We start from the raw sequence: 19,975 nt of genomic DNA, 5'->3' as shown, positions 1-19,975 counted from the left end.
ACAGGTGCCAGAGCTCTCTAGAATTTGCAGGTGTCAAAGCTTATTCTCTCTTGAATGCTTCCAAAGTGTCTCCAGAGACCACACCCTGGGAGCCATGACTTGCTTTAACTCTGGTGAGCGCAGATGCCTCCTCATGTAGGCTGGTTGTGTACCCTTCCTTGGTCTTAGGGATCTGATGATACCATGGGGCTCTCATCTCAGTCTCTTTGCCTTTCTTTTCGGGGACCCTGGACCTGACCTAAGATCTGCAGGTATTCTCTTGTGCATGGCATACATCTGGTACATGGGAGACCCATGCACTTTGCTTTGTAGGGGAGGAAGTATATCTCTTTCCTCTGTTCTTCTGAGTTCTCGGCTAGGGCCCCTGTGACAAGAGGCAGATTGATAAGAGAAAAGCATACATATTTATTTAATGTAAGTTTTACATGATGTGGGAGCCTTCACAAAGAAACAGAGACCTCCCCCCCCCCCCCCCCGCAAAGTAGTTAAACCTGAGCATTTTTATTGTAGTTTTGATGAAGAGGGGAGAATTTTGGAAAATTGTGATACGATAAAAAAGAGAATGAGCTAAGTAGAGTAAGCTGGGGAAACCAAGGCCTGTTCATTCACATTTCTTTCAGCAATACTTGTTCTTCGGAGATAAGGATCCTCCTTTCCTGCTGGTTTAGAGTCTGATGACCTGCTTCAGGGGAAGGTCAGGAAATTCTGCACCTGCTGTTTCTCAAATTCCTTCAGCTTAAAATATTCAATAAGGCAGGTGCTGTATTTGGGGATAGGATATCCTGAACCCTTTCAGCACAGAGACAGGGAGCATGGGCTGATTCTAGCACAGCAGCACCTCTCCTTTGTCCTCAGAGCAGTTAGCCAGCTAGCCCTTCTGTTTCTTGGGAGTGAGACAGATGTGGCATCTACCCAGCTGCACGGGCCTCTCCTAGCTTCAGGAGAATGGAAGAGATTTCCACCCTTCCCTTTTAGATGAGGTGAAGTGGGTTTGCAGAATGTCAGCAGCTTCGTAGACCCTCCCCTGGACCTTTCTAGCATGAGTTGGATGAGTTTTCAGCCACCTCCTGAGGAAACTTTGCTTCTTGTTTCAACTCTTCACTTTGGAATGTGACATCTGGTCTTTTGGTGCCTCAGAAGAAACTTAGGTTTACATGCACATTTTCTCAGTGCAGTTAGATGAGTTTGCCCAGGATATGAAACCTATTTGCCATTTTTGTACTCAGCATCCTGAGCACAAGACATTGCCTTTCTTACCTAAGGGTCCCTGTGCCCAGCATAATACTAAACTCATTCATTCTGTTAGCACATTGTGTGTTATGTGTTAGAGCACCATGCTGGGCCTTGGGCATAGAGCAGTGAGCAAAGCAGGCGGTTCCTACAGAGAAGGAGCTTATATTCTGGTCCTACCGTCAGATGTTAAATGCTTCTTAATACAGTGGTAAGAAATGCTACAAAGGAGAGGGTGTTGTGGGAGAGACCAGCAATGTCCTGTCTGGTGCCTGGGTCAGGAGAGGCTTTCTTGATGTTATTGGAGCTCAGTTCTGAAGGGTCAGAGTTGCTGAGGCAGAGGACAGAGCCTAGTGTTTTCTGTAGGCCACGGGTTCTCAACCAGGGGCAGTTTTGCCCCAAAGGCATTTGGCAATGTTTGGAGACATTTTGGGTTGTCCCTGCTGGGGCACAGGGTAGGGTTGGTGCTACTGGTGTTTACTGTGTGAAGGCCAGAGGTTCTGTGAAACATCCTACAATGTACAGGACAGGACCCACAGCAAAGATTATCCAGTCCCAAGTGTCAGTAGTGCTCAGACTCCGGAACCACTGTGAAGGTCTTGAAATTGGGGTACATTTGAGAAGGTGAACAAGGACCCATGCGCTGGAGGTGGAGAGTGAGAAAGTGAGGATCTAGGGAAGACTGGTGTGGTTGGTGGTGCCTGCCTCCTAGCACTTAGTAGGTTAGAGTTTGGGTGTTTGTCCTGAGGATAGTGGGATGCCATTCAAAGTTGTCATGGACTGGCTTTTACTGAGTGAAAGCCAGGATGCTGATAAACCTTCTGTAACGCACAGGACAGCCCCCACAATAATGTGTTTTCAGTAGTGCCAAAGTGGAAGAAGCTGAATTAGAGAGCAAGAAGGCTGAGGGCACTTGATCAGGAAACTTGGACTAGGCTGGTAGAAGGGCATGTTAAGGGAAGTGGACAGATTTGAGATATTTCAGAGGCAAAATCCTCTGGTCTTTATGTTCTATTACAGAGTGCCAGACACTCTGCAGACATCGTGGGTTACAAAAGTGAGCAAGACAGACAAGTTCTTTTGCTCTGCCAGCTGCTAACTATAGATGCTATGCGAATGAATAGGTGCTTTGCTGAATACTTACAAAAATCATTTTTATTAATTGATTGTGATTGAGTCCTAGTGAGGAAAGATGGTTTAAATGACGTGCCTCATGTATGCAAGGTACCTTGCATGATGCCTGGTGTAGGATGCTTACTGCATGCTAAGTCAGTGCCACGTGTCCCATCCCAGGACCGTTCTTCCCTTGGCCAGGATGCTGCATGGAGGGCAGCAGGAGACCAGCTTTCTGGTCTGGTGTCCAAGGTCACATCGAAGAGTACATTAATTTTTCCTTAGAGACAGAGCTGGAAGGTTTGCAGTGCTTTCTTTACCTGAGTGCACTTTATTATGGCTGATGTGAAAACAGCAGGGACATTAATTTAACACAGGCTGTGCTTTACAATAACATACGTTATTTGTTCCTTCTAAAATGTAACAGATCACTGTAATGTCATAAGTTCTGCACACTCACAGAGTATCTTGTAATACCTCTTAACTGTCCTTTAGATTGATTGTTCCAGTCTTGTGATCCACATTGCTGTATCTTTAGTAGGTGATTAGTCATCCTGTGTGTGATTCATACTCGCACTAAATTAAGCAGGGGAAAATCTTTGAAAAATCTTTGAAAAATGTTACAGACTAAGTCACACTTGTGCAGGGAGAGCCAGTTGCATTCTACCCTGAGACTAAGAACCATACTGCCCACTTTACAATTGCTTCCTAAAATTATTTCTTCCTTTGGGTTCTAGATTTATCTTTCCCCCCGGATATATCTTTTATTCCCCCTTCACTACCTCGTTCCATTAACTTCATTCCTATCTCTGATTCATTCCAAATTGGATAAAACTTCTTTACCAAATTCTCAGAAGCCATTTATTTGACAGTTTTACAGAGGTGCTCTGCTGCCTACTGGAGACACAGAGGGTTCAGTTTATGCTTTTGAGGTGCTCACTCTAGATAGGGAGATGGACAAGCAAATAGACAAAATGCATTGTGATAAATTAAGTTGAAGGAATAGGCATGGGTGTTTCTCAGACATAAGAGTGACATCTGAACTTGATCTTGAAGGAGCTAGCATAGATGGCTCAAGGGAAGGAAAAGGAACTCCCACTTGGTTGTGGTGTATAATGCTTTCTATACATTGTTGGATACAATGTTGTGGATAACATTGAGGATTTTCATATCTATGTTCATGAGAAACATTGCTTATAATACTTTTCTTCATAGAATGAATTAGGAAGTTGGTTTTCTGGAAGGAGTTGTAGAGAATTGGTATAGTTTCTTCCTTAAATGTTTGGTAGAAATCACTAGTGAACCCATCAGGGCCAGGTGCTTTCTGTTTCAGAGTTTATTAATTACTGAGTCACATTCTTTAATAGGTCTTTGCCTATTCGGCCTACTTGTTTCTTGTTTGAGCTTTGGTAGATTGTGTCTCTCAAGGAATTGGTCCATCTCATTTAAGCTGTCAGATTTGTAGTCAGGGTTGTTCACAGTTCCTTTACTACTCTTTTCAGAGGAGTATTGTAGTCACTCCTCTTTTGAATGATTGTTACAAAACACAAATAACATAAACTTTACCATTTTAATAATTTTTTAAGTATACAATTCAGTGACATCAATTGCATTTTCATCATGCAACCATTACCACTATTTCCAAAACTTTCCATCACCCTAAACAGAAGCTCTGTAACTTTTAAGCAATAACTCCATTTACCCCTTGGGGCCTTGTAGGCTCTAATTTCTGTCTGTATGGATTTGCCTATTCTGACTATTTTATATCAAGGACATTTCATATAATACTTCTTTACTTGTTCTGGCAGTTTCTGCTTGTTTTTCAGTGTTTCTGGGGTGAGCGAGGGGATGAGACATTGGAGTTGCTTATTCTGCCATTTTGCCAACATCATGCTTCAGCCTGATAAGTTTTGATTATTGCTTTCTGCACATAATATTTTACCAAATACTTGATCCTTTGATGGGTCTGTATGTTTCACAAAGGAAGATACTTAGTTTTGGCCTTTGCTATGTCCTCAGAGTCTAGAATGGTACCATATTAACATTTACTGAGTTATTGAATTAAGTTACTAATTTTTAATAATTATTTGAAAATAAGATTTTAAAAAAATATTTTATTTATTTATTTGATAGTGAGAACGAGACTATGCATGCATGCACATGCACTAGCAGGGGAAGAAGCAGAGGGAGAGGGAGAGGCAAGCAGGCTCTCCACTGAGCAGGGAGCCCGATGAAGAGGGCTCGATCCGAGGACCCTGGGATTATGACCTAAGCCGAAGACAGACACTTAACTGACTGAGCCACCCAGGCACCCTGAAAATAAGTTTTATTTTTTTTTTAAATAGCTTCATAATGTTTGTGGAACTATATTTTCCTGTTCACCTATTGTTTAATTATTAAACTACTATTTTCAGGTTTTATTTTTATAAGTACTAATGGCCATTATCATATTTGTATAGACCTTTGGGTACATCTGCGATGATTTCCATGGCTTGTATATATTAGAACTAGAATTAGCCAGAACAAAAGACATTTTATTTGGTCCTTTCATACATAATGCTAATTGCCTCTCAGGAAAGGGGTAATTTTTTAAAATGACTTGGCAGCTATTTAAAGATATATAACATATTTTTCAACTAACTTATGAGTTTTATGCACTTCAGACTCATAAAAAGAGATCTCTTCTTGATATATTTAAACAATGTTTTTAACTAGCTGTTAGAATGAGATAACATTCGTTTTGTTGATGGAAAGCAAGTGCAATATCACAAGCAGATATTTTGTAAAACTTTATCTCATTTCACTAGTTTTTTATTTAAGTTAAATTTTGCCAAAATAAAGTAAAAAAAGAAACCTAATTTATTAATTTTAGTTTCTGGTTTAATAGTTACAATGGAAATATCTACAAAGTTCAACTATACTTTCATTCATATTTTGGTTATATTTTTCACATGCTATATTGTAGTTATTTGTCTCATATTTATCTCTCCAGCAGGCTGTGAGCCCCTTGAGGGGCTAAATAAAGTTAGTCTTAATAACTTATGTTTTCTGTAGTATTTTGTAGTTGTCAGAATATATGGATATATATCTGCTCAATCGTTTTTTGTATCCCTTGTAGGATAAGATATTACTTAAATTTTATACTTGGCATTTAGAGAAGTTTAAGTGACTTTCCTAAAATCACAAGACTGGGGCCTTCTTGTGTGACTCTTGCTTAACTTTAAGGATTGAATAGTCACCATACTGCCCAGTGGAACTTTGTGCAATGATGGAAGTATTCTGTGATCCTGAGCTATCCAGTACAGTGGCCACTAACACTATGAGTACTTGAGATGTGGCTGATGTGACTAAGGTACTGAGCTTTTTATTAAGTTTTATTTAGTCTTCATTTAGATACCCATATGTGGCTAGTGCATACCATTTTGGACAGCGCAGGTCTACACTCATAGGTGGAGTAATTGTTTGCCAGCACTTTATAGCAGAGACTCAGACATTGGCTTGCCAAGTGGAACACTGGATTTGAAGTCCATCCTATACAATTCTGTGATTCTATAAACTGACCAGTAAAACAAGTAGACCCACTACACGCAGAAAGTCCATTTGAATACATTTTGAAAATATCTTTGGTAGGTTTTTTTTTTTTTCTTTTACTTTTTATAAGTGTGGTTGCAGGAGGTTCTTTTTCCCCTTTAGATAAAAATTTTTTTACAATGAACTGTCAAAGTTTTAATGTTTTTTCTTTTTTTTTAAGATTTTATCTTATTCATGAGAGAGAGAGAGAGGCAGAGACACAGGCAGAGGGACAAGCAGGCTCCATGCAGGGAGCCCAATGTGGGACTCGATCCCGAGACTCCAGGATCACGCTCTGAGCCAAAGGCAGATGCTCAACCACTGAGCCACCCAGGCGTCCCAGTTTAATGTTTTTTAATTCCACTTTTTGATATGATTTCCTTAATTATTTTGTTCCCCACTTCCTATCCCTGTGGCAAACAGTCCTCCACCTCTCTCTGCTCCTTCATGTCCTTCGAAATCTGTTTTCTGTCCTAGGACAAGGGGAGAGATTTTGTTAAGCTGTCGTCATTAACTCTGTCCTTGATTATTTTTTTCTGTCAGTCACCTATTTCACTGTGTACTTACTTACTTATTTATTTTTAAGATTTTATTTTATTTACTCATGAGAGACACAGAGCGAGAGAGAGAGAGGCAGAGACACAGGCAGAGGGAGAAGCAGGCTCCATGCAGGGAGCCTGAAGTGGGACTTGATCCCGGGTCTCCATCATTGATCAGCTCCACGGATCACACCGTGGGCTACAGGTGGCACTAAACCACTGTGCCACCGGGGCTGCCCCTCTGTACTCATTTAAAAGCTGAACAGTAAATATTCCTTAATCATTTCATGCAAGTAAATAGTAACAGAGGTGTCAGCTCCTTAAGACAGAGGCCTAATTTCCATTTTGTGCTTCTTCACATGTTCAACAAATGTATGTTGTGTGTCTAATTTTGCGAAGGATTCAAGGAAGGTAGAAATGGTCTAGAAAAGTGTTTTTGAATTTAATTAATGTTTGAGTAAATAGTGGTCATGCATCTTGGATTTGGATCATTTCTTTTATGTGAAATAGGGGAAATCATCCAGTTATAATAACCATTCAGCTCTTAGTAAGAAATGGGTTAATTTCTTATTTTAGTCACTTTGCATTGGGAAATGCTACAGACTGAATGACTATGTCCTCTCAAAATTTATCTGTTGAAATTTTATCTCCAGTGTGATAGTATCAGCACGTGGGGCCTTTGGGAGCTGATTGGGTCATGAGGATGGACATTAATAACCTTATGAAGAGACTTCAGAGAGATTCTTAACCCCTCCTGTTGTATAAGGTGACACAAGGAGAGGGCAGTCTGAATCAGGAGGCAGGCTTTCAGCAGACACCCAGTCTCCGTGCCTTGATCTTAGTCTTCCCAGTCTCCAGAGTTGTGAGAAATACATTTCTGATGTTGATAAGCTACCCCGTCCATGGTAGTTTGTCATAGCAGCCCGGATGGTGATGAGCAGATTGACTTCCTGATTGGTATCAAGGAAGAGAGTTAGTAGAAAAGATAAAGCTTAGAATATTTTTAAGACATCTTGGTCTCATGTAGTGCCTCTTAATGAAAAATTTTGTTTTCAGAGACTGAGGAACATGTTATAATCTAGGAATATTATAAACTTTTTTTGGAATATTATAAACTTTGAATATCATTATTGGTGTGTGAAAAGCTCTGTCATTGTTACTTTGGGTTCTTAATGCTTGAGGCTGGAGAGCCCCAATATTTTAAGTTTTATAAGGTAAGCACTAAGCATACCACATTCTTTTTTTTTTTTTTTTTAAATCTATTTTTTGTTTGTTTTTAAGTAGGCTCCACACCTAGCATGGAGCCCACCATGGGGGCTTGAACTCACAGCCCTGAGATCATGAGTCGGTCACTAAACTGACTGAGCCATCCAGGCATTCCGCATGTCACACTTCTATCCTTGAAAAATTGAGGAAGAGACATTTGCTTTTACGAAGAGTTTTAGACCCTTGTGTGTCTAGCCTGCCATTGTCTCTTCATTAACTCTAGCCTGTAGCTTTTACCTCGAGTATCCTGGAATGAATCTGACAGCAGAAAGTCCTGGAGGGAAACTATGTCATGTAAGCTGTTCCAAGATGTTTGCCTTATAAAACTAGTAGCCATTTTTATTCATCCTTAGAATGTTTATTGGTTTTTGTGCAAGGCACTGTGCAAGGTTCTGGGAATAAAATTTAGAAAGAGAACAAGTTCTTGACTTTGAGTTACTCATAGAAGTTAAGCAAATATTTAAACAGGTAGATTGTATTGCAGCATGAACACGTGAACACTTTTAGTGGATGTATTATACAGCCCTGTGTGATATGCACATCTCATTTACTCATGAGAACAATCATGTGAAATAGGTGGTGTTCATACCTTAATTCCACAGGAGAAGAAATTAAGAATAGACAAATGCCATAGATCATTTATTGGTTAAGTGTCAGATTGAAACTCATGTCTTCTGATTGTAAATCTTATTATCATTGCACTGTATACCAGTTGTCTTCTGGATAATTACCTTTCTCTTTTCCTAACTGGGAAATCCCTCTAATAGGATTATGGAGCTTGTGTCTCAGTAACTATTATTCTTTTACAGGCAGGCATTTGAACTTGTTCAAGAATTACAAAAATCTTCAACCAAAGCATGTACCAGTTTTATAACTTTAAAAAGTTGATCATCCAAAAATTTTAGTATTTGTATGCACAAGCCAGCTAAAGGACTATTAGGCATTCTAAAAATACTGGGGGAGAAACATAAATTTATTTTGGACTGTGGTCATTTATAAACATGCCAGGGTCGTTGAATTAAGGATGAGAGGCATACCAGTTTTGGAATTGGTTGAATGATCACATTTATAAGTGTATGTTTTACAAAGCTAGTTGTGTGTAAAGGAAGCATTGGAGGAGACCTCCTGCTGAAGCTGAGAGAGCCTGGGCAAAGCTGAACAGGAACAATGGCTCGGGAGTTGGGCTGATTCACATCTCAGCCCCATACACACAGCTGTGTGGCCTGGAGCTGCTCTTTGGGCAATGACCCATTGAAGGGCCTACCTCACAGCTAGCACCTTGTTGCAGGGGTGCAGTGGGTAGGAGAGGAGCACCTGGCAGGATGGTGTTGGGCAGTGTGTGATGTGCGAGCAACACGTTAAGGCTGACTTTGGCTGCAATGAACACATGTGTACACAGTGACCAGTAATTGACCTTGAATACCCTGAATGCCATGAGTATTACAATGGAGTCTTGAAAGTGGTAAATATTTTAAACTCGTAGAATAAACTACCTTAAATCATTTAAAAAATTCTTTATTAATAATACATTGCTTATGTGGTATTTCAGAGCTCCTGTAGTATTCTAATAAATAGTATTTTACTTCATTATATCTTAAGTCTTACCAACAAACTACTTTTAATGGCAGAAAATGTAAATACTCTGAAAAGAATCGTGTAGAAAGGAAGTGTGTGTGTGTGTGTGTGTGTGTGTGTGTGTGGCGAGGGGGTTGGATAGCACAAAATAGCAAGAAGGAAATTTTTTGAAGGCCAGCATTATGTCTGTAAAAATCACATCAGTTTTCCGTTTTTCTCCATAAAAATTTTGCATTACTACCAATATAATATTTTAAATGTGTTTCCATTATACAAATGATGGTTCAGGAAGAGATGTTTCGTTTACCCGTGATGTCTAACATGCCTGGTACCTTCCTCAGACCTTTTATTTATGCATGTCAAGTGGGAATCCGTCTCGTGCTGAAGCAACACAACAGACTGATGAAATACGTTTGGTACTTAGTTCATAGTTGAGGAAACTGAGTACCCACAGTTAGACAGCTACTAAATAGAAGAACTGGGAGGTTCTCCCCCAGAGGTGTTCCAAGTCCCCAAATCCAGTCTTTTTTTTTTTTTTTTTCTAAGATTTTATGTGTTTGGGGGAGAGAGTACACATGTAGGAGCGGGGGCAGGTGTAGAGAGAGAGGGAAGGGTGGACTCCACCCACGCTGAGCAGGGAGCCAGATGTGGAGCTCCATCCCAGGGCCCTGGGTCATGAACTGAGCCCAAGGCAGAAGCTTAATCCCCTGAGCCACCCTTGCATCCCCAAATCTGGTCTTATGCTACTTCTGCCATAACCAGATAATATTTATGACAAGAAGATGCTATATAATGAATTGTGCTGGGTATGAGTTGACGATACATAGAATTGAAAGCATTTCTGTACCCTCAAGCAGTTTATAACTTAATTGGTCTGGCCAGATGCTACATGAGGGGGAAGGTAAATAACAATGAAAAAGCCAAGGGATGCAAGGCAAGAAATGTTAGAGGGTAGTGAGTCATTGATTTCCAAATAAGCAGTAGAGAGCAAAGTTAAAGCCCTACGGAGGAAGCATTGAAGGTGGGCCAAAGAATACGGAAAGGCTTCGTGGATGAAAAGGGACTTAGTTTTATAGTAGTTAGTGTTTCTTTGACCTTGTCCTCTGGTCTTTTGTTTATTGCTATTAATGTCTGGAAACAAGATCTGATTGCAAGCCTAGGTCTATTTTTGCTTCTTTGTTATTTGAAAGGTATTTATATTTGTATAGTTTACCCCAGAATAAATAATCTGGTAATTGTCCATTAAGATTTCTGTTCTCTTCTACACCATCCTTGATAGTGTAAGAAAATGATCTGACATTAAGGTCTTCTAAAAGTGACAGCTGGCATGAAACTCCATGTCCCCTGAGTCATAACCCAGTATTCCTACTATATTCCCTGAGATTGAGGTGTGCACAATTCTGGGCTGATAGGAACACTCCTAAATGTGATTGATAAGGACTCTTTGCTGCTGCTGTGCTTTTTAATAATACACATTGGAGATGGTGAGATAATTTATCAGATAAAGGAAGGCACGTCGTGTCAACATACAGCACATCAGCATTTCTCAGCCATTTGTGAAGTGTGCCCTTCCTGATATTATCTCCCTGTCTTCTGGGTAGCACCAGGAGCCAAGAACAATGATATTGAGCTTCATCTTTTGTGGTTTGTTTTATAAAAATAATGTACTAGTTGTCCTTTAGCAGCAACATAGGGATATTGATGGAGAGTTGCTTCTGTTTGATCTCGATACATTGATCCAAATCAATATAATTATGTTATTAAAAATAGATATATATTCCATATTTGGCAAAGAAGATGGCATTTTATAGCTATATGGCTTCCCTTGGGTTTGGTGTTATGTGTGATACTACCATAGAGCTCATTCCCCTTCCTTTTGGAATTTCCAGTCCAGATGGAAAGGCCAGTTGTATGCATACACAGCCTCAAATCTACCATGGCTAACATGCGGATCCCACCAGCTCTCATCCTCGCTACACCTGTCCCTCCTCTGTCATTAAATGGCCCCACTGTCTCTTTAGTCACTCATTCTAGAAATTCTGGAAACCTAGCCACACCTTGTTTCTCTTCCCCTTCATCACTCCCTCATCCAGTCTGGCAGTAGGTCCCTCCAACACACCCTTCATACCCCAGCTGCTGACAGACTCCTGCTTATCCTTTACAACTGCTAACATTGCTTCTTCAGGGAAGTCTTCCTAGACAGAGGTGCTCCTTCTCCAGTGCAGTTGCAGCTGGCAATAAACTTCTCTATTCATTGTTGCCTATAGTTCCTTCAAGCCAGGGAATTTACTTTTCTCTTGGTAAACCCAGTACAAGGCACATTAGACCCTTAGTTTTTAAATCAGTACATTGAGTGATGGGAGGATTATTAGTTGAATTTGTGGTGTTTGTGAAGCATCCTACTGAAGTAAGATTGTGCAGAGGTCAGATATTGAAAATTTGAATGTCATATAAAGAAGTGAGCAGTTACAGCTGGGCACATGGGTCCAGATGGCCTCCCCAGTAGCCACATGTCATCATGCGACTGCATTCAGGCCAGTGAAAACAGAAGTGGTAGGTGCCCCTTCTAAGAAGTTTCCTTAATGGGGATCCCTGGGTGGCGCAGCGGTTTGGCGCCTGCCTTTGGCCCAGGGCGCGATCCTGGAGACCCGGGATCGAATCCCACATCAGGCTCCCGGTGCATGGAGCCTGCTTCTCCCTCTGCCTATGTCTCTGCCTCTCTCTCTTTCTCTCTCTGTGACTATCATAAATAAATAAAAATTAAAAAAAAAAAAAAAGAAGTTTCCTTAATGGAGGGGCATGTCATTCCCTATCTCTCCTTTCTGCTGGCTGGATTGAAATCTGAATTATTTGGGCTCCCATGGTCATCTAAGTGTAGCAGGGCCACACATCCTAGGGTTTGCAGTGTAGGAAACTGGCAGAACCCTGGCAGGGAGGGGGGCATTCCAGGAAGAGTAGTGGAATGAAAGGACATATTTAAGGTCAGATAGAAGAAGATGACCTGGCAAAGGATACTGAAAAGGAGTCACAATAGTGTTAGGAGAAAAACTAGGGAAGTGGTTCACTAAGGAGGAACTGGGTAGCTCCTACCAGTTAAGTAAGATAGAGATGGGGAAAATGTCACCGAGTTCCACAACATGGAGGCCTTGGCAAGACCACTGACATGGTAAGGGCCAATATGATATTAGGGAGGCTGAAAGGTAGATAGTGTAGGGGAGGCTCCTCCAAAGGTATTTGCCCTTGAAAGAGAGAATTTGGAATAGAGGGACCAACCGGCAGAGGATGTAGGGTGAAGGAAAGGTTTTGATTATTGAGATTACTGGAATATGCTGATGGAAGTAATCCTGTTGAGGGGAAAAGAGAGCAGACAAGGTCTTGAGACAAATTGATGAGATCCAGAGCAGATGGACACAGAGTTAGCAAGGAGGAGGATCCCTGCCTTTGTGGTGAAGGGCGTGAAGAAGAAAATGGGCACATATGTGGGTGCTTGTAGATTCGGGGTGCAGACGTGAGGGAGCTCCTCTCTGAAGCTTTCTACTGTCTCCTGACATAGCAAGGTCATTGGCTCAAACGTCGGAGACAGTAAGGCCATCACCCTGTCTCATGTCCTTCTTCCCAGGACAGCTTTGTTGCCCTGTGTTGTGAGGAGAGCCTCCAAGTGTTGGGTGGATCACATGGCTGCCTGCAGCTCCTTGAGTGCCTCTGCCTCCCAAGGCAGGTGGCACCTGCAGTTGAGCCCAGCTTCCCATCCAGGCCATGCTGCCCACTTACTAGCTGTGCCCTGGCCAGAGCCAGCCATCCTGGACCTGGAGTCCACCCAGCCTGGCTGCTCTTTGGCTCTGAGTATGGTCCTGTGGCACCGGCCCTTTTTCCCCACCCTGTGAGCTCACCCTAAGATCCCGTTCTCATGTAGCATCCTTTGACATCTCTTCCATTCTCCCCTGTGCCCCCAGGCCAGTTGCTACAGCTTCTGTCTGTCTGTATAACTGTTCTTCGGTTGTAGTTTTTTAATCTGGATTGAGCACGCTGTTTGGTTTACGTGTGGTAGGCACTGGGCGAATGGATGAATTCTGATTGAGTTACCTGTTCCTTTAGTGATTCTTAATGACATTGAAATGAAATGAAAGTTATATGCTCTTAGTATTTGATACAAGGAAAACATTTTTCTTTCTTTCTTTTTTTTTTTTTTTTTTCCTAGGTGGTTCTGGAATGGAGCCGGGATCAATACCATGTTTTGTTTGATTCCTACAGAGACAATATTGCTGGAAAGTCCTTCCAGAATCGGTAAGAAGAGATCAGTTTTGGAGAGTAGCTTATTTGGACTTAAGAGATGAGTCATGAGATTACTCTTACTTTAAATAGAACAGTTGAAGTTGAAGGGGTTTTTCCAGGTGTAGATACGGTTTAACTTACTCGAGACCATTCCTGTCTGAAGGAACTTTGTGGTCCTTCCTCAGGTTTTATGATTGAAAAATCTGATTCTCTAAGAGTAATCCTGCCTTGCAGAGTTATGTGATCATCTTATCATCACCCCAGTTCTGTGAGGTAATTCCATCAGGTAATTCCATCCCCCTGTAGAATGAGGTGGTTACTCTGGCCAGTATTCTTCTTTTCCAAGCCTGGCCCATATTCTTCTGTGGACATCACTCTGTTAACCAGGGGGAGTCCCATGGAAGTCACCAGGACTGACCCCCATCCCGCCCCCACAGACACTACATCTCTGCTGTCCCGCTGTGAGGAGGAGCAAACAGCCTCACAGCTTGGATCTTTTCCTCTATAAGGCCAAACTTCCTGGTACAGCCACTCTTGAAGGCTACCGTCAACCATTGTTTTCCTTGGAATTTTTTTCCGCCCTCATTAAGGTAGGCTTCAGAGTAGAATCAGCCTTTTCCCACATCCTCCTTTTCTTCCTGAAGCTACAATGAATTATACAGTCTGCTTTTAAATTTTGTCTATGAAATTATTACTTATTGTTTTATATCATAAAAGTAGTTTATGTCTGTGGTTGAAAAGCATGGGTGGCTCAGTCAATTAGACATCTCCTTCGGCTCAGGTCATGATCCCAGAATCCTGGGATCAGCCCCATATCGGGCTCCCTGAGCAGGGAGTCTGCTTCTCCCTCTGCCCCTTCTCTTTGCTCGTGCTTGTGCACACTCACTTGCTCTTCGCTCTCATAAATAAATAAATAAATAAATAAATAAATAAATAAATAAATAGATAGATAGATAAATAAATGAAAACAGTTCAAATAGCATAGACAAATAAAAATTTATGCCTCTCTGTTCCATTTTGGATTTTCCCTCATCCAGAGGAAGCATTATTAAATTTTTATTTTGGATTTTTCTGGTAATCATCATTCTAACTTTAAAAAATAGATGGAGTTCTCTCCTTTTTTTATTTATCCATTTTATGTAGTATTTATTTATTGACTCTTCCGTTGTCACAGTGCACAGCTAATCATTACAGGGCAAGGAACAGTAGGTGACCAGAACAAATGTAGGGCAGCTAACAAGTGTAGTTACCCCACAAAAGTCTATATGTCAGAGGCCATAACTAAAAAAAACCTCCCTGGATCCTGACTGTCCATTTCCCCCTGAGGATAGTTCTCATAAATCTTTCCCTCTCTTCTCACTGAACCAGAAAACCTAATGGAACTATGAGTAACCACAGTTGGTATCAGTCGGCACACCTGGACAGTTTTCTCAGAACCTCTAGGCTGCATTACCAATCACTCTGGAGCCCTTGCTCTCTGCTTAAAAGCACTTCCTTATCCCTCTGTTCACTTTTTTATGAGTGCCCATGTGATTTCTATCAAATCAGTGGTTTTTAAATTACTGTACTCCTTGGATGTAAGCACTGTTGGAGTCATGAACGTCTCAGGGAGGGAGGGCTCAGGGATTCTTTGAATTGACATAAAGCTTTACTCTTTGCTTCGTGCCCTATGTGTGAATGACATCCCTGAATCTGCTCCCTTTAACAAAAATAAATCTTTGAGTCTTCCTCTGTTTTAGACACTGAGATATTACAGCAGTAAAGAATCGCATAGTCTAGTAGGGAGAATAATAGCATGTAAGCAAATAATTTGTGAAGTAGGGAAACTCTAGGTTTTTTCTTAGGACCTCTCTCTCTTTTTTAAAGATTTTTTTTATTCACTTGAGAGAGAGAGAGAGAGAGAGAAAGAAAGAGCAGCGGAGGGAGGCAGAGGGAGAAGAAGACCACACTGAGCAGGGAGCCCGACTTAGGGCTCAATCCCAGGACCCAGAGATCATGACCTGAGCCAAAGGCAGATGCTTAACTATTTGAACCACCCAGGCACCCCTCTTAGGATTTCTTATAAACAGTTTTCAAAGCCCCTAGGGGTCTCTAAAATCAAAACTATTTCTTTTAACAATACTAAGGTGTTATTTGGCTTTTTTACTGTGTTGACATTTGTACTGATGGTGTAAAAGCATTGATGGGTAAAACTGCCACATCTTAGCATGAGTCATTGTAGTCTTCACCACCCCATATTGCAGTGGTAAGATAAAAGCTAGTTTCACTTAAAAATGTTCATGATGAAGCAGTAAAAGTTAATAATTTGATTATATCTTGGCCCTTTGACCCCACATCTTTTTAATGTTCTTTGTGATGAAATGTACCTGACTGTTGGTGATTGTCTTGAGAAAAAGTGCCATGTGATTGTTAGAGCTGCAGCCTATACTAGCCCTTCTGTTCTGTGGATCACTGTTGTCATAACTTGAAAGGACAGATAACAGTATTATTACTCAGACTTGGTCATTTGGCAGATGTTTCTTGACAGTGAACAAAGCAATTGTCTTTCTCTAAGATTTTATTTATTTACTTGACAGAGGGCACAAACTGAGTAGCAGAGGGAGAGGGAGAAGTAGCTGAGCAGGGAGCCCGACATGGGGCCCCATCCCAGGACCCTGGGATCATGACCTGAGCCGAAGGCAGACACTTAACCCACTAAGCCACGCAGGAACCCTGTATCTCTTGAAGGAAAAAAGAATAGTATTCGTTGCCAGTGATAAAATTTGAGCTTTCAGGTGAAAATAGGAACTTGGGAAAACTTGTTTCTGTCACTGTGAGCTTAACGGCTTCACAGTATAAGACTTATCTGTTTAGATCTGTGACATTGTCCAAAAATCAAATTTGCTGGTATTATATAAGAAAATGAAGGAAATAGGGCACCATTTGGCAGATCTGCCTTAACTCAATAAGCTATTATTTTCCAGACATTGTTATGGGATCATTGTTACAGACGTTACAGAATCTTGCATGGGGAAGAAAGCCATTCAAAGCGCAAGAAGGACCAATGGATTTCAGTGGAAAAGCACAAAAAGTTCATTAATGTGGCTTCATATTCCACACTGCAGCTAATTTTTAAGCAACTACCATTTACTTTGGTGTAGGATCAGAGAGAAAAATCCACTACTACTGGCAAAGGCTATGAAAATACACCTCTCCTTTCCCACTCCATATCTGGGAGTTGTATGAGCCTGGGTTTTCTTCATATATCACCACCAGAACAACCTGTGGGAAAAGATTGAATGCACAAGTTCTGAGGTGCTTTGCTCTCTTCTACTAAGTCATTAAAGAGATTGATAGAAATGTAAAACAATGCCACTCTTCTCACTAAATTTTGTTGTTTTGGAAAATATTGTTATTTTCACTTAAAAAGTTATCATGTTAACATGAAGAGTTTTTTTTGTTTTGAAATGAATTTATTATATTTTTAAAGTGCTGGTTTTACTTTTAAATATGGCAAATGTGAATAGTTATAACCTATAAACAAAAGCTTTTTGGGGTTCTTAATAATTATTAAGTGTGAAGGGTCTAGAGAAAGTTGGTGAGAACCATTTCTTTAACATAGCAGTTCTCGGAGCACCTGGGCGGCTCAGGCAGTTAGGTATCTGTCTTGGGCTCAGTCATGATCTTAGAGCCCTGCAGCTGGTTCCCTGCTTCTCCCTCTGCCATTCCCCTTGCTTGTGTGCATGCTCTGTCAAATGAATAAATAAACTTTTTTTTTTTTAAAGAAGAAACCATAGCAATTCTCAAAACCTTAGTGTGCAGCAGAATCACATGGAAGGTTTGAAAAAATGCATTTTCTCACCATGCCCAGAGTTTCTGAGTCTGAAGGTCTCAGAAGGGTTCAGAATTTTCATTTCTAACAAGTTCACTGAGGATACTGATGCTGCCAGTCTGGTGACTACACTTTGAGAACAATTCATTCTTGGATTCTTAATGAAATAGTTTTCCTACTTCATTTTCATTATAGCTGATTTTCCTAAGAAAACCTCAAAATGAATTGTCTTTTTTTTTTTTTCTTTTAAAGACTTTATTTATTCATGAGAGACACAGAGAGAATGGCAGAGACACAGGCAGAGGGAGAAGCAGGCGCCCCTGCAGGGAGCCTGATGTGGGACTCCATCCCAGGACCCTGGGGTTATGGCCTGAGCCGAAGGCAGCCGCTCACCTGCTGAGCCACCCAGGTGCCCCTGGATTGTCTTTTTTTAAATCACATATTTATCAAGTGCCAACACAACCTACTGTGCCTTATGCTGTGCTAAATGCTGATGGTGCATGCACATTTGCAGAAAAGCCTGCCCTAAAGGAGCTTTAAAACTTTAGAAGAAAATGTAGCTTTAGAAAATCCAGATATTGAGGTCAGCAGTTTTAATCAAACATTCTTGTTCTTTTTCTGAAAAATTTTGTGTATGTGTTAAATATTTTTCCTCCTAATTTTAGATTGCATTAAAATATAGTTTGATTTTTATATAAGGATATTTCAAAATTGCCTAATTTTGAAGATGACAAGTAAATGGATCATATATAACATATCACATGTTCTGATATATTTTTTTGATATATTTTTAAATATTGCAGTATTTATAGGAAGTTTTCATTATTTTGCTAGTTTCTCTCCAAGTCTTTTTAATGTTATTTGAAATGTTTAAAACAAAGTTTTGTTCTGTTTGTCATTAAGAAGTGAATATGTAAATTATTTATTGCTATTAATTGTGAGGCATTAAGTCAGTCTGAGGACTAGTCCTTCATTTCTAAAATATAGGTATTAGATTAAGGGTAAAATTTCTTCCAACTCTTTGATTCTAAGATACCATTTAAGTTTTCAGTGTTCTTACCTATTTTATGGAATGTAGAATCAAGGGACTACATTCATAGCATCCTTTATATGTGATAGTGCCTTGTATATTCACTTTAAACTGATTAAAATAAAAGCTATATTACTGTCACTGTGGCTTTGGTTCTGAGTCATAGATGACATTTAGTCTCTAAGATAAAGGCTTTCTTCTCATCTGGAAACTAAGATGTAGTGGTCTCGTGGTTAGAAAGACTCAAACTCGCTGTGGCCATGTCTAATAGTAGAAAAACAACTGACTCACTGACCTTGAGCAGATCATATGGTCTCCTTAGTTTGTTAGTTTAACACTGGAGAATTAAATTGATCATCTAATACAACCTTATTAGAATAGCCAGTACATAATAAACCCATTATATACTTAATGTTTTCCCCAATTGAACATGTATAGATATCTGCTGATTCTATTAAAAAGTTTCTAATAGCAGATAATTACTTGTACGAGATAGCTTTGGAAACGTGTCATTTTTTTTAACCTTAAAAAAAAACTTGAAGCAGTTTTTTCAAATTAATTTTTGGTCTGAGAAACTGGGAGTGAGATGACCTTGGACAATTTAGGTATAGGTAATGCAAGGCAAAGATTGATGTATATGTTGATAGAATGAACTTAAGAGTTAATTTAGCAAACAGGTATATGTTAAACCCCACTAATAAAAGCCCTATTCCTAGGTGTCTTGTGATGACCAAGAGGAACTCATTGACCTCGTATAGACTTGGCATTTTAGTGGGGGGAGCTGTTTCTTTTCTTTCTTTCTTTCTTTTTTTTTTTTTTTTAACTTAAGAATGTGAACAACTATAAATCATTAGTTCTCAATGTGAATTTCTGGGTTGGCAGCATTAACATTACCTGGAAACCTGTTAGAAATGCACGTTCTGGGGCCCCACTCCAGACCTCATGAATCAGAAACTCTGGGGATGAAGCCCAGCAATCTGTTTTACAAGCCCTAACATGATTCTGTTGCCTGTTTATGTTTGAGAACTATTGGTATAGTAAATGCATTTTAAAACCTAGCTGAGGAAGCTGTCACATGCTGTTACATTGAGGAGAGAGCCTGAGGATCTAGGAAAGAGAGGAAGTCACTAACGCAGCAGGGCACAGATTGTATGGCACCACATGGCCCTAGAGATGCTGCATCTAGTGGAAGACACACATGCATAAAAGCTAGCACAACACAGTGTGCTAGGATCCTTTGAGTACAGGGCACAGCGGAAGCTGCATGATAAGTGGTACCTTCTCTTTGGGGGAGGTGAGGGGACAGGGCAACTGGGGAAGGAGGAAGTGGTTCAACAAAGCATGAAAGAAAGGATAGTTAGGCACAGGGAGAGACATGTTCAAAGGCACAAAAGCTTGCAAGTCTTCCCCTGTTGGGATAAGTGACTGGAGTGTCTAGAACACAAGGTGCAGATTTTGACACGGTTTAGATGTTACTCTCAGACAGTGGTGACCATTGTCAGGAGGGTTGGTAGATGTCCAGCTTTCCCAGGTGCCTGAATATGAGGTGATTGCTCATTTTTCACATGA

General features: G+C 40.5%; 1 protein-coding gene across 3 annotated transcripts in view; it reads left to right on the top strand.

Annotated features, from left to right (window-relative positions):
* GNPTAB (N-acetylglucosamine-1-phosphate transferase subunits alpha and beta) overlaps positions 1–19,975 on the top strand; it is a 65,733-nt gene that overhangs the window by 7,834 nt on the left and 37,924 nt on the right. For 2 of the 3 annotated variants that reach the window (XM_038558816.1, XM_038558814.1), the window contains exon 2: positions 13,492–13,577. The exons of the other annotated variant lie outside the window; for it this stretch is intronic. In XM_038558816.1, the coding sequence (XP_038414744.1) occupies positions 13,492–13,577 (86 nt within the window). The remainder of the gene's footprint in view (positions 1–13,491; positions 13,578–19,975) is intronic. 3 annotated transcript variants of the gene reach the window in all.

Source organism: Canis lupus, chromosome 15, assembly GCF_011100685.1.
Source record: "Canis lupus familiaris isolate Mischka breed German Shepherd chromosome 15, alternate assembly UU_Cfam_GSD_1.0, whole genome shotgun sequence".
Classification (NCBI taxonomy): domain Eukaryota; kingdom Metazoa; phylum Chordata; class Mammalia; order Carnivora; family Canidae; genus Canis; species Canis lupus.
Note: the sequence above shows the minus strand (reverse complement) of the source record. Positions and strands in the feature narration are given on the sequence as shown.